A 14,011-nucleotide genomic window follows, 5' to 3' on the forward strand; every position below is an offset into this window, starting at 1 on the left:
CTTTTTGAAAGAATTTTTTTCTTGTAAATAGATGAACACTTTCACAATAATTTCATCAAGCTCTTAATGAGATTCCTCGCAAGAGGAGAATCTTGAAAAAGAGTTTCAAATTAAAGTTTTCTTATATTCTTATATTATATTATATATATATATATATATATATATATATATAATAAGAAAGAAAGAGAAAAGAAAGAAAGAATAAAAAAACAAAAAACAAAAAACAAAAAATTCATTTTCACAACCCGGTGAACCGGAACCGGGTCAACCGGTTCGACGATTCGACCGCCGATTTTTCCAGTTCTTCTGGTAATAGGCCGATTTTCCATTATGACTGGTTCAGTTGGTATATCTAAATCGAAACTCCGACTAATCGACAATTCAATCGGTTAAACCAACCGTTCCGATCCAATTTTTAAAATCATGAATAGCAACTCCATCAGAGATGCTCTTGAATATTATACAGCGGAGTGGTGTGGTGATAGCAATAGCATCACTACGAGCGAACATTTCATTCCATAATTGCCTTGCCGGCTTCTTTCCAATGAAGAAATTGCAGGCCCCACACATCAACTGGTCAACGGTCAAACCTCTCTCTGATCTTCGATCCCCTCAAATCCTCTTCATTTTTATTTTTTTATTTTTTTTAACCATTATTTTCCCCTTCTTTCTTTCATATCATATTCATATCACAGCTCTCTCTTTATCTTTCAATTTCCCCATTGTTTTATCAGAGATTCCAAGCAATCTTCAAGCTATGCTTTCACTCACAGAGCAGCCGCCTCAGCAATCCCACCAAAGACGACTCGACGATGACTGCTTCGATCGAGTTCCGGACTCGCTGGTTCTCCTCATCTTCAACAACATCTCCGACATCAAAACCCTTCTCCGATGCCGAGCCGTTTCGAGACGATTCAACTCGCTCGTCCCTCAAACCGATACCCTACTTCTCAAGGTTGACCGGGTCGTATCCGCCTCCTCCGATTCCGACGACGACGACCCCTTCTTCCTCACCTTCTTCAGATCCATCTTCAAGTCACTTCACGATCTCGTTTCCCCCAAACCCCTTCCCGAACCGACCCGATCCCAGAATTCCCCGACCCAGATTCTCCGCGGGTTCGAGGGGATCCGGGAGCTGGACATCGAGCTTCCCTCCGGCGATCTGAGGTTGGAGAAGGGGGCAGTGATCAGGTGGAGGGCGGAGTTCGGGAAGACCCTGAGGAGCTGCGTTATTCTCGGGTTCCGTCGCGGAGGTGGTAGGGAGGTGGATTTGGGGGGAGGAGGAGGAGGGTTGAAGATGAGGGTGGTGTGGACGATAAGCGCGTTGATAGCGGCGTCGGCGAGGCACTATATGATGAAGGAGGTGGTGAAAGAGCATGGGGAGATGGAGAGGTTGGTGGCGAGGGATAGAGAAGAGGAAGGGACGGTGGTGATGGAGAAAGAGGGGTTGAGGGAGTGTAGAGACAAGTGCGAGGAAGAAGAGGAGGAAGGACAAGTATGCAGGAATGGGAATGGGAATGGAGTGTGGTGGAGGAATAACAGGACGACGGTGCCGGCGGTGAGAATGAGGATGAGGCACGAGCAGAGGCTTGAGCTTTCCGGCGGTGTTTTGATGGAAGGAGCTACGCTTGTGGTGGTGAGGCCTGCAACAACAGCAACCCGTGAAGCGGAAACGGAGGCGGATGAGCAGAGTGGTAACGCCTGTTTGGCTAATGGAGCATTTGAAGGAGTTTATGGGGAGGCTGTGGAGAAGCTGCTCAAGAGCCCTAGTTACCTCCTCGAAATGAACTCATTCTAGTCAGCGCTCGAACTGAACTCACTCGGTGGCGGTGGCGGTGGCCGTGGTGGTGGTTCAATATTTACTGAGAATGTTGATGATTTTCCATAGCTGTTTATTTTTTGTTGTTCTTCTTCTTGTTTATTTTCTTGTTCTGATTAGCAAAAACACAAAATGTAACATTTGTATATATAAATATAATCTTTGCTTCGTTTTGAGTAAAATTTGTTGGGTATTTTATGGAGATGAATAAAACTCTGCCAAAAATTTTACTCCTTGAATCAGTAGAAGATGGGAGCGAATTCAGAGATTACACTGGTTTTTGAGTTGATTACGGCAAAATGCCTAAAATAATTTCTCTCTTGTTAAAGATGCCCTCATAATTTGATTCTTGCTTCGTGTTTGTTTCTTGCAAAATAATGAAACAAGAATTATTTTTAAAAAATAAAATTCATTTCCTATTCCTCTCTTGCCAACTTTGCCACCCCCTACTCTCCAACAACAACCAGTAGGTATCTTCAGTCACTTTGTCTGGAAACTCATTAAACTTTATACATACATATATTTATTCACTTACATATGCTTTGCAATATATATATACTAAATATGTTTTTTTTTTTTTTTTTTTTAAATTTTATTTTTCTAATAATTCATGTTTTTGTATTAAACTGAAAACCACCACCTTTGTGAAAGTTCAATTGTTCGAAATGAATTTCTAAATTCGTGAATTTATCAATGTCAAGTTAAATTTCATCCCTAATTTTTAGTTTCTTTTTGGTAATTATTTTGTTCCAAAAGTTGTATGAAGGCCTTGCACGATGCTACCACTTCATGCCACTCAATTATTAATACAGCCATCTCATCTGTGGTGTAATAATTCAACATTAACGTTATCTAAAATAATGTCAGCTCACTCATTGCTAATAATATCTTCGCATTAGCATCAATGATATATCATGAAATATAGCCATCTCTTACATAATACATAACGATGCACAAGTCTCGGACAACTTCACTCATAGATGCTAAGAGAATATGCAAAGCCAGTCCAATGTTTTTTCAAAAGTAATCTACATAATGCAAAGAAAATCACCATACTATACTGCCCAATGGTATTTCTTCAATTGCTTGCCCTGTTTTTGCCCACCAAAATAAATAAAAAAAATTCCTTGCCCTGTAAAAGGCTTTCCACATCTAGTGAACTAACAAAATTGATCAAAATGACCAAAAAACATTGGCCATCATCATCTTCTATACTCTCTCTTCCTGCTACTTGCGACCAAGTAATTCCAGCTTTAAGCATTTTTGAGAAAGAACAAGATGATAAACAACAGTCAAGACAGGGATCCACTACTCAGGACTCAATTCGCAGCACGAAACAAGGGCACCACCCTTGCACGTGTAAGAATTCCAAAGGTACATTAGTGATAGATTGCAATTGTGAGACCTGGTTAATATCACGAGAGTACAATCCTAGGGTGGTAGGGCACCACCCTTGCACGTGTAAGAATTCCAAAGGTACATTAGTGAGAGATTGCAATTGTGAGACCTGGTTAATATCACGAGAGTAAATTCCTAGGGTGGTGCAGTTCGGTGTTTTACCATTTTAGTAGAGTATGGTAGAGTATGTCGAGATGAGATAATGTACTTCTAGCAAATAAGAAAAAAAGAGAAAACTTAATTTTTATGGGATCTCAGATATGCATTTAACGCTAAAAGAAGTACACCAAATATCTAACTTCAGAATTCTCAGACATAAAATATAAGGTAGATGTCGATCAAATTAGTCAAATTTAGGAGATCCCTCTTTCGAAAAGAAACGTAAACTTGAAATAGAGACGAGCAAAGAGACTTATTATTATAAGTTTTTGCAGTGCTACCGAGTTCGTTGAACACACAAGTAGCACTAGCAAGATACATGTAAGAAAATTGTTGGAAATGTTCGTAACAAATTCTGAAGCACACATATTTTGATATAAGATGCTCGCAAGAATTGCCTCATGCTAGACGCTATGCTAATTAACCTGGCTACCAGCTTAAGGATTACAATTGCCGGTATTACCGCTTAATAACATTTATCTAATAAACTGCCTATCCTACAGATGCATGGATTCATGAATTCGATAAAAATAATATTTTCTTCATCATTGCCATCAAAAGTGGGACTATAAAATTGAATGACCATTAGGCTCTCACAAGCTAGGTTTTCCCATGAGTATCTTCAGCTGTCAAATCATTCGAAGACAATTTTCTACATCATTGCAATTGAATTAGAATATTTGTAAAAACAAACTTATGTTACCAGTTACTTGTAAATTGGATTGTTCCAGAAGGAGGAAGGGGAATAGAAACATGATACGTTATATGCTTTAAAATGTGGTAACAAACACACTATCAGAATTTAAGATACTTCTAAATGTAAGAACAATTTTCTTTGGACAATGAGATATCCAAGATAGTCCATTATTCCTGAAATAGATCATGTAATAACACATTTTTAGAATCATTATGTTAGATCTTTTGTTTTTTAACAAACCTGTTTTGCTATTTTAATGAGGAAAATAGTAAAATCCAATCTCTCAAGGTGGGAAATTCATCTTAAAATTGTGTCAAAATATACCATAGGTGGGAAATTCAGAAACAAAGGGAATGAAAAAGGGAACTCACATGGATCTGCTGAACAGAAAAATCATAACCATGTAAATCCATCAAAGTCAAAATCTATTAAGAACTAATGCACTCCAAACTCATATTCACTGCTAATGGCCAACTACGCCATATGAATGCATCTTAGACAGCTCATATGATACGCAACCATGACAAGATATGGCAGCATATATGTTTTAGTTATTATAATCTTACTGCAAATATTTTCTTTAGATATTGCTGCACTATTAGCTTCATAGGAAGTCCGAAGGGCTTTAGAATGTAAGCCATAGTCTAAATGCATGATAAAGAAGAAAAAAAAATATTAATAACAAATGGTTAGGCATTCAGTGTTTTGAAACATCACAATGGATAAACAAAAATGAAAAGTAAAATAAATCATGGTACACATGCTTAATTTTAATACTTATACATTGATATAAAAAATAAATTGGAAAGTTGGTGCAGTTAACAGGATAACAAAGTTGCAAACAACTTGTTGCCTAAATTGAAACAAGACACAAAAAATAAAGATTAATAATAATTCACTTAAAATGAGACAACAATCTGGGTAACCAAAACACGTGTTTTCAGATTTAAGTACTTGAGAATCACTAGATGTACAAGAAAATAAAGTGCATACACCTAAAGTAATATCAGGATCAACATACCACTGATGCTTCTTGAAGAAAAAATCCCTTCCATTCCGCATGCTTACAAATGCTAATCCATGACATGGCCATATTGAGTCAGATTGTTCATTCATCTCCCAAGGAACTTCATATGGACATGTGCGTCTCAAGATCTCAGCCAATTGCACATATTTCTGCTGTCTATGATACCACATTAGGAGTGTACATTTTGCCAACTTCATTTGAAAAAGGGCGCACAAATTTCTCAAAGAACTTCTTATCAGAGATCTTACATATTGTTGTCAAACTAGGCTTTTTCAAAAGCAAATTCTTGCTTTCTAAAATCTTCAGAACCTGTAGCCGTGGCTTAAGCCTTTTTTCAACACTGAAAATAAGCAAATTTGGGTGGTTAATAATAAATGAGATATCCAAGTTCCTCGTACCGAGGAGAACCTGCGTGCCCGCCTTAATTTTCCTTACTGACACAGCAAACACCTGAGGTGCCCTCCTAAACACCGACACAATGTCATTTTCTGAAAACCCCAAACCCCGGAAAACCTCCAATTTGAGTTGCCAATTTTCTACAGTCATTGAACTAATAGCCCGGATAGCATGAAGAAAAGTCTTGGAACTTCTATCAATGCCAAACTCATCAACCCGCTTAACGAATTCCTTAATAGTCTCGGGTTTATGCAAGAAAAATCTCGGAAAGTTATACACATATTTGATCATCTGTGACTGCCTTATTCCACAGCTCTTCATGAATTCTATATTGGGCATCATAGTCTTCCCCAAATCATGTTTTAAAAACCACCCAGAAATCTTCAAGACCCTAGAAACGTCTACATTCGAACCCAAGACACTCTTCAAAGCTAAAATTGAAGGGCCAAGCTGATTATCAGCACTGCGCATTAGAATCCACGGATCAGCTGAGATGATTTCGACAATGTCGGTGGATGAGAAGCCTAAGTCTTGAAATATTTTGATTTTGGGCTTGATGGTGTGGTCAAGATTGGCAGAGAGAACTCTGGGGTAGTGTTTGATTAATTGCTCGAGATGGGTCTTCGAAAAACCAGTCTCCTTGAGAAATAACAGTATCGAATCGGATCTTTCTGGGTTTATCAGATACCTCACTGGGGAGGAAACTTTGGAAACAGTTTCGGGAGAGAATTGGTGCTTGTGAAGCAAGTAGTCGGATAGGGAAATTCTAGAGTTTAGTCGATCTCGCTCAGAGGAAGAACAGAAGAGAGAGAAAGAGAAAGAAACATGGGGCTTGTAGAGACCCAAAAGGTTTGAGTTCTTGGAAGAGAATGAGATGAGATTTCTGTACATGTGTAGACTCATTTCTTTATAAGGGTTTTATGATGATATATTAATACATGTATTAGAAAGAATATCAATCACAGATAAGAGAGAGAGTTTAGAGATGAAGACTTGCCTGGGAAAATAGAGAAGCTTTCAAAGGGTTTCTCTGTGATAGTGTTGAATCGTTTCAAGACTTTGGCATCAACACTGAACACTGGCCATGAGGTTTGTAGGGTTTTCGCTCTGTGCCCAAAACCCGAATCCAATATTAGGGCGGTTACGGATCCCTCTACGGTACACGGGCCTCGTTCGGGTTACATAGGGAGTAAGGGTGTGTTTGATTAGGGGATAAGGGGGGGGACTATCCACTGTTTGGACTCCATGTCCGGCCTCCCTCCTTATCCGTCGTTTGATTTTTTTTTAGTCCGGCGGACTCCATGTCCGGCCGGACTCCATGTCCCCCATATGGGGGACTATCCTATCCTAGGGGGGGGGGTGGGATTGTTTTGGGGGGACTAATCACTGTTTGGATTAGATGCAAAAATGACAATTTTGACCCTCTACTATTTAATTATGTATTATATTTAATAAAATTTAATAAAATTTAAATGTCTCAATTTAAAAATAAAATAATTTTATTTAACTTTTTATTAATTTTTTATTTATTTAATTTTTTAAAATAATTTTTTATAGATATTTTATTGATGTTTTATTTTAAAATTTTGTTTATGTTTTATTTAATTTCATTATTTAAATTTAATACATGTTTTAATAGATGTTTTATTTAAACAATTAAATGTTTAATTTCAACAATAAATAATTTCATTTATTTAAATTATGTTTTATCTAAACATTTGTACATCAACATGTTTATTAAATTATTTCAACATCTGTACATCAACATGTATATTTATTTAACATCTATTAAATTATGTTTTAATACGTCAACATTTGATTACATCTACATTTGTTAATTGTTAATTACATCAACATTTGTTAATTGTTTAAACATAATCTGTACATCAACATTTATTTAATTGTTAATTGTTAATTGTTTAAACATAATCTGTACATCAAAATAATTTCAATGTTAATTGTTTAAATAAAAATTTAAACATTTAACCATTAGTATGTTTAATTTCAACAATAAATTTTTATTTGTTTAAATAAAAATAATCTGTACCAGTCAAATTTTTTTTATCAATATTAGTATGTTTAAATATCTTTAAACAAAATTTAACCATTAGTATGTTTAATGTTTAATTGTGTAAATAAACAAACACAGTAAAGTTTTGCATGTAAAAAAAATAATGATTTGTTATACAGTAATGATTTAAAACAAATTTTATTGATATTTTATTTATTTATTTATTTAATTTAAAAAAAACGAATTTATTTAATTAAAAATAATTAAAATATTAAAGATATGTTTAATATTGCTATTACTTAGTAAACAATTGAAAAGGGTAAAATAGTCTTTTGTTCATTTATCCTATCCAGTCCGTCCAACCAAACGTTGGATTCACTGAAAATAGTCCTATCCAGACATCTAATCCCATGAAAAAACAAACACAGGATACATATCCAATCCGACCAAATAGTCCGGGGGATTCACAGTCCCAGGACTCAAGTCCGATGGATTCTAATCCCCCCTTTTCCAGTCCGTCCAATCAAACACACCCTAAGGGTGTAAAACTAATCCGTGACTTATGACGACCCGAAGTCTGTCTGCGATTTGGCATAAGCCTGACCCGGTTAGGCCCAGCCTTGAGCCCAGTTTGAGATTCTGGACTTGAATTTTAGCCATCATTTTAAAACCTGGTTCGCTCGGCCCAACTCAACTTGACTTAAAAAAATTTCACACTGCGGCCAGGTCGAGTCACGGCCCAACCCAACGGCTCTCTATTATATCCAACTATCAAAATTCAACAAAAAAAAAATTTTGAATTTAATTCAAACAATCAAATGACCGTTCAACACCAAACGGCCAATTTTTTTTTTATTATTTATTTATTTACAAATTAACCCTATCTTCCCAAACTCTTATAAATATCTTTCATTTCTCATTTTATTTTTCACAAACAATTATCTCTCTCAATATCCTATTCTCTCTCTCAACTCTCTCAATTAATTTTGAAATTTTATCCCTAAGTAACAACTACAATTGTGCAAGAACAAACTTTTTCAGAAGAAGTTAATTTTTGTATCGTATTAAATTTATTAGTTACTCATTTTTTACATTAATTATTTCTTAACATAGATTAGTTATTATTATTTACTCATTATTTAAATTAATTGTTAGTTCTTATATATTATTTTACTTATATTATTATGGATCATAATATTCCTAATACTCATGTCAATATTGATGCATATACTATACAACATGAATCTGTTGATTCTCTTTCTAATGTACCTAATATCCATGTTCTAACAGCTGGATCATCATCTAGATCATTTTGAAAAAATATCTATAAATAATCCTAATGGTACAATTATATTTAAAGCAAAATATAAATATTGTGTACATTTACTTAGGCCTTTGGGGTGTTCCAAAAAATTTAAAAAGTCAAAAAGTTACAAAAAAAAGTAAAAAAGTTATCACTATTCACAAATTAAAAATATAAAAAAATTAATATCCATAATATTTTAATCAAACCAACTTTACACAGTTTTGGGGACTAACTTGACCCTTTTAGTACCGTAACAGGGGAAAAAAATTACATATATAAAATCACTAAGTTGGACAGTAATGTTGGGCTTGTAAGGGTCCACCACAGATGCCGTTTTGATAATCCGAACCGTCAATGTGTATAACTCGTCCAGAACTTATATGTCTATAAAAAATCACATTGATCGGATATCGCTAACTACGTGATCAAATCAGTTTTGTATAAAAAATGAATGGTGCTATAGTTAGCAGTTGACAAAAAAAAACTAACACGATCAGATAGTTATCGATATCCAATCAACGTGATTTTTTACAAGCATATAGTACTCGACGAGTTCTGCACATTGAACGGTTCCAATTAGCAAAATGGGACCTGTGGTGGCCCCCACGGACCGAAAAATACCGTTCAATTCAAGCCCGAAAAGGAGACAATCATTTCCCATCTCCTAACCAACCCACTACCCTGCCCAACCTGTACGCCAACTCCACTAACTTCTCCTACACACTTATTTATATAATTTTTAATACACATTTTTTTTCGTAAAAAGTCAAAAAATTAACCCAAACATCCATATTTTTTTCCTTAACTTTTTAGTCCAAAAAGACAAAAAAATGCATTTATTTAGGACACCTCAAACAATCCTTAGTGCTGCATCTGCAAGAGATACTAGTCATCTAAAAAGGCATGGTAACAAACAGTTGCAAAGTCAACAACTTGATATTAGATGTTAAATCCAATTAGGGGTTTCATCAACTAGTCATTTGCAAACATTTTCATATGATCTTATACGTGCACAAAATTATATAGTTAATTATATTATTAAAAAATAATAACCTTTAATTACTAGTGAATGTCCTGATTTTTTATAAATGGTTCACAAAATTTTTGCACCGCAATATTAAAGTTTTTCGATAATACTACAGAAACAGAATTTTAAAGAAATTTCAAGATATTAAAAATGAATTTTTTGACATCTTCAAAAATTTGAATGAAAGAGTTTGTTTAACATTTAATTTGTGGTCAAATAATGATTTAGAATATCAATGTATCACTGTACATTTTATTGAGAATAATTGAAAATTAAATAAAAGAATTATTTCATTTAGATTAGTTGAATTTTCATACACTGGTCATTCGTTTGGTGTAGAAATAAGAAATGTATTATATAAGTGGACTTTGCAAAATAAAATATTTACTATTAGTTTAGATAATGCTACATATTATAATTAGATTGTAATTCATTTGAAATCAACTTTACAATTATTTGTTAGTGGTGATTTATTTCATATTCGTTGTCGTACCCATATTTTAAACTTAATTATTAAAGAAACTATGCAAGTATACAAGACTTTTGTATTGGTAATAAAAAATGTGATTGTTATTATTATGTCTTCTGCTAATCGAATTTCAGAATACAAAAAAATTTATCAACGAGAAGGTATGTCATTTAAAAAAATTAATTTTAGATATAGACAATAGATGAAATTCAACGTATGATATGTTTAAATAAGCTTGTAAAAAAAAAAAAAAAGATAATAGATTTATTTTTTTATAAAAACATCAATCGGAGGAGTACTGGCTCCTATAAAACTTAATTAGCGCCAAGTAACCTTATATAAAGATTTTCTAAATTTTTTTGATACTGTAACAAAATTATTTTCTTATATATATAGTCTTACTTCACCATTTTTTTTACATATGTTAGCGTAAATAATGAAAGTTTTCGTAAAATGTATGGATAATGAATATTATGTAATCATTTTTACTGTAATGAAAGAAAAATTTGATGAATATTTTGATCTATTGTCTTATCTTTTAGGTTTAGCTCTAATAATTGATCTTAGTTGCAAAGAAATTGATTTACAGGAATTTTTAGAACTTATTTTCATTGATTAAAAATAATTTGCCCCTATTATGAAAACATGCAAAATCTTATTTGAAAAATATGCATATGTAAATATACCTATACACACTACATCAACAACCTCATTTCGAGTAGGAAGATTAAGTGTTCTTTTAGCAATAAAAAATAAAAGAATATCTCAATATACAAGCGTAAGTAGTTTTGAACTATAACGTTATTTGAAAAACCCAACGGTGGATGATTTCGAAAATTTTGACATTTTGGATTGATAGAAACAAAATGAAACAATGTGACCTGTGTTTTCACAGATGGTCCGTGATATACTAACCATTTCTATTTCTATAGCTGTTTCGGAAATAGTTTTTAGTGCAGGTGGATGGGTGGGTGCTGAGCGATTACCACAGCAGGTTTTTGTCCCAAATTGTTAAGGCACTAATGATATCCAGAAATCATATGTATGCGCTTACGAGAAGACAAAATTATAGTGAAAATGAGACAATTCAAATCGATTTGGATGACATATCTTCGGACAACACGAGTGAATTGTTTGTTTCCTCCGATGATTGATCAACAATTTATTTTTCACTATTTCATTTCGTTATTTTTTTGTATTAGATTATTGAGGTGGAGTATAATGCAAATAATTGTTAGGTTAGTAGATGTCAATCTAGTTGGGATGTGCTTGACCTATAGTGATGCAATTGTTTTGTCATCATCAATAATCTACATCTATTTTATTTAATGATATAAATTTTTGTAATATTTTATTTTATTTTGTAATAAAAATTATTCATTTGATAAATATTATCTATTTAATTTAATAATTGTAATATTACAAATTTCATTTTGATATATATAAAATTATTCATTTCAAAAGAAGAAAATTACATGATTTCATATTTTTTTAGTCATAAGTTCATAATCAAAAAAACATAAGTCATACATAATTAAATTTAAATACCACCACAAATGAAACATAACCAAACATCTCATTAATCTTAATTAAAATACTCTAGTACAATTTTTGTTTTGTTTTTTATCCATCATAAATAATTTATATACATAATATATTTATCATTTATTTTTTGAAAAAAAAAAGGCCTTAGACCCTAATTGAAGTGGGCTTGGGCTCTACTTTTTGACATGTCCCAGGCCAGCCAGGCCAGATAAAAAAATGGGAGCCCACATGGCCTGGCCCAAGCCCAGGCTCAGGCCATATTTACACCTCTAATATGGAGGTATATTAGCAGTTTAGTTGGATCGTGTCGGATTTAAAAATAAATTTGAAATTAAATACTTATTAAAAACATTATACTAACAAAGTTTCCAATGGTCCTCTATACAGATTGCAAAATTATAAATACCTTAATGTTGTGTTTGGTTGGGGGGATTTGAAAAGAAATTTGAAAAAAGAAATGAAAAAGGTAGGTGAAATGTGAATAAAATATACCTATATTTCACCTAATTTCACACACCTTTTCTTTTTTCCTTTCCAAATTCCTCCCTAAATCCTCTAACTAAATACAACATAACAGTTTTTTATAGAAAAAAATTCTTTTTTGCACTATTATAATATAATTGTCAAATTATAATATTATGAGTATTTTAATATGTCAAAATAGGAGTTTGACATTATTAAAATATAATTGATGGATAGGTATATTTGGTTGGTCACGATTGACTTGCTAAGCATCTATGCTAATGTCAGACTCGAGAGCTCAACGGATACTGTGTAGGGGTGAGCATGGTCCGGATTGGACCGGATTGGGATAAAATCAGGACCAATCCGTTATTTACGGTTCCTAAAAAATTGGAACCAATCCAATCCGTTTAAATCATGGAACCAATCCGAACCAATCCATTTAAATACGGATTGGATCGGTTTAGGACCACGGATTCACATAATTAAATAACAAAAATATATATATAACACTTGAATTTCATAAAAATATAAACATAGCGTTATATTAGTTCCATAATAGCAACATGTTTTTCTATAATAACGACATACTGTTCTAGAATTTAAACAACCATAAGAAAACTGGTTTCACCATAAGTATTTAGACCATTGCAAATTAAAACTTAAAACTAACAAACAAAAGTAATAAAAGAAGATATTATACGATTTTAGGTTTGAGTTTAGATTTTACATAGAATAAGAAAAGATACTATGGGGGAGGATGTATAATAAAAATATAGACTATTTGTATACGGTCCGGATCGGTTCCAATCCGGAACCGTGGGATTCAATCCGGAACCAATCCGTGAACTACGGATTTTTAATTATTCAATCCGGAACCGAACCACGGATTCAAAAAACCATTCCAAACCTATCGGATTGGACTGGACTGGATCGGATTACGGATTTCACGGATTCCTTGCTCAGCCCTAATACTGTGATACCAGTTGGACTTGGACACTTGTAGACATTTTTGGCTATTTTGGAAAGATGGTTATAATCAATTTTTTTGGTTAAAAGTTGATTAAAAACTTATTATAATTAGTTTTTTGTGAGAGAATGAAGTGGGTTATAATCTGAAAAGTAGATTATAACCCACTTCCCAAAAGACCCCTTTGTGCTCAGATTTGGGCCAAAAGTGCATTAAACACTCCAACTCGCGTGTAATCTAGAATGGGCCAAGTATGATTGACTAGGTTTGGACTAACACAATAGAGCTCACTTAGATCTCGGAATAAGCATTAGGACTGCAAATGAATTAAGCCGAGTCGAGTTTTGCTGAGCTCGAGCTTGACTCGTTTATTTATTGAGCTCGTTTATTGAGCTCGAGCTTAGCTTGATAAGGAACTGGACTCGAGCTCTACTCGGCTCGTTAATATTAATGAAATTCGAACTCGGCTCAGCTCAGCTCGATAAATTTTTTTTAATATTATTTAAATAAAAAATATTATTTATATTATTTAATATATTTATTATATAATTTAAATAATGATAAACGAGCCAAGCTTATGGGAGCTCGAACTCGGCTCGTTTACTAAACGAATCGAGCCGAGCCCTTAACGAGACGAGACGAGTTGAGCCGAGCTTGTTCATGAACAGTTCGATTCATTTGCAGCCCTAATGAGCATATACAAAGTCTGTAGTGGCCTAACCTTG

The 14,011-nt window shown here is 33.5% G+C and overlaps 2 protein-coding genes across 2 annotated transcripts; one reads left to right on the forward strand and one right to left on the reverse strand.

Annotated features, from left to right (window-relative positions):
- Positions 1 to 247: 247 nt before the first annotated feature.
- On the forward strand, positions 248 to 2,001 carry LOC114315504 (F-box protein AUF2). The gene has a single exon (XM_028262117.2). The coding sequence runs from the start codon at positions 446 to 448 to the stop codon at positions 1,796 to 1,798; it is 1,353 nt and encodes a 450-aa protein (XP_028117918.2). The 5' UTR covers positions 248 to 445; the 3' UTR covers positions 1,799 to 2,001.
- A 3,255-nt stretch (positions 2,002 to 5,256) lies between these two features.
- LOC114315483 (uncharacterized) lies at positions 5,257 to 6,399 on the reverse strand. The gene has a single exon (XM_028262096.2). The coding sequence runs from the start codon at positions 6,397 to 6,399 to the stop codon at positions 5,257 to 5,259; it is 1,143 nt and encodes a 380-aa protein (XP_028117897.2).
- Positions 6,400 to 14,011: the final 7,612 nt, after the last annotated feature.

Source organism: Camellia sinensis, chromosome 3 (genome assembly GCF_055761805.1).
Source record: "Camellia sinensis isolate YWXY chromosome 3, ASM5576180v1, whole genome shotgun sequence".
Lineage (NCBI taxonomy): Eukaryota > Viridiplantae > Streptophyta > Magnoliopsida > Ericales > Theaceae > Camellia > Camellia sinensis.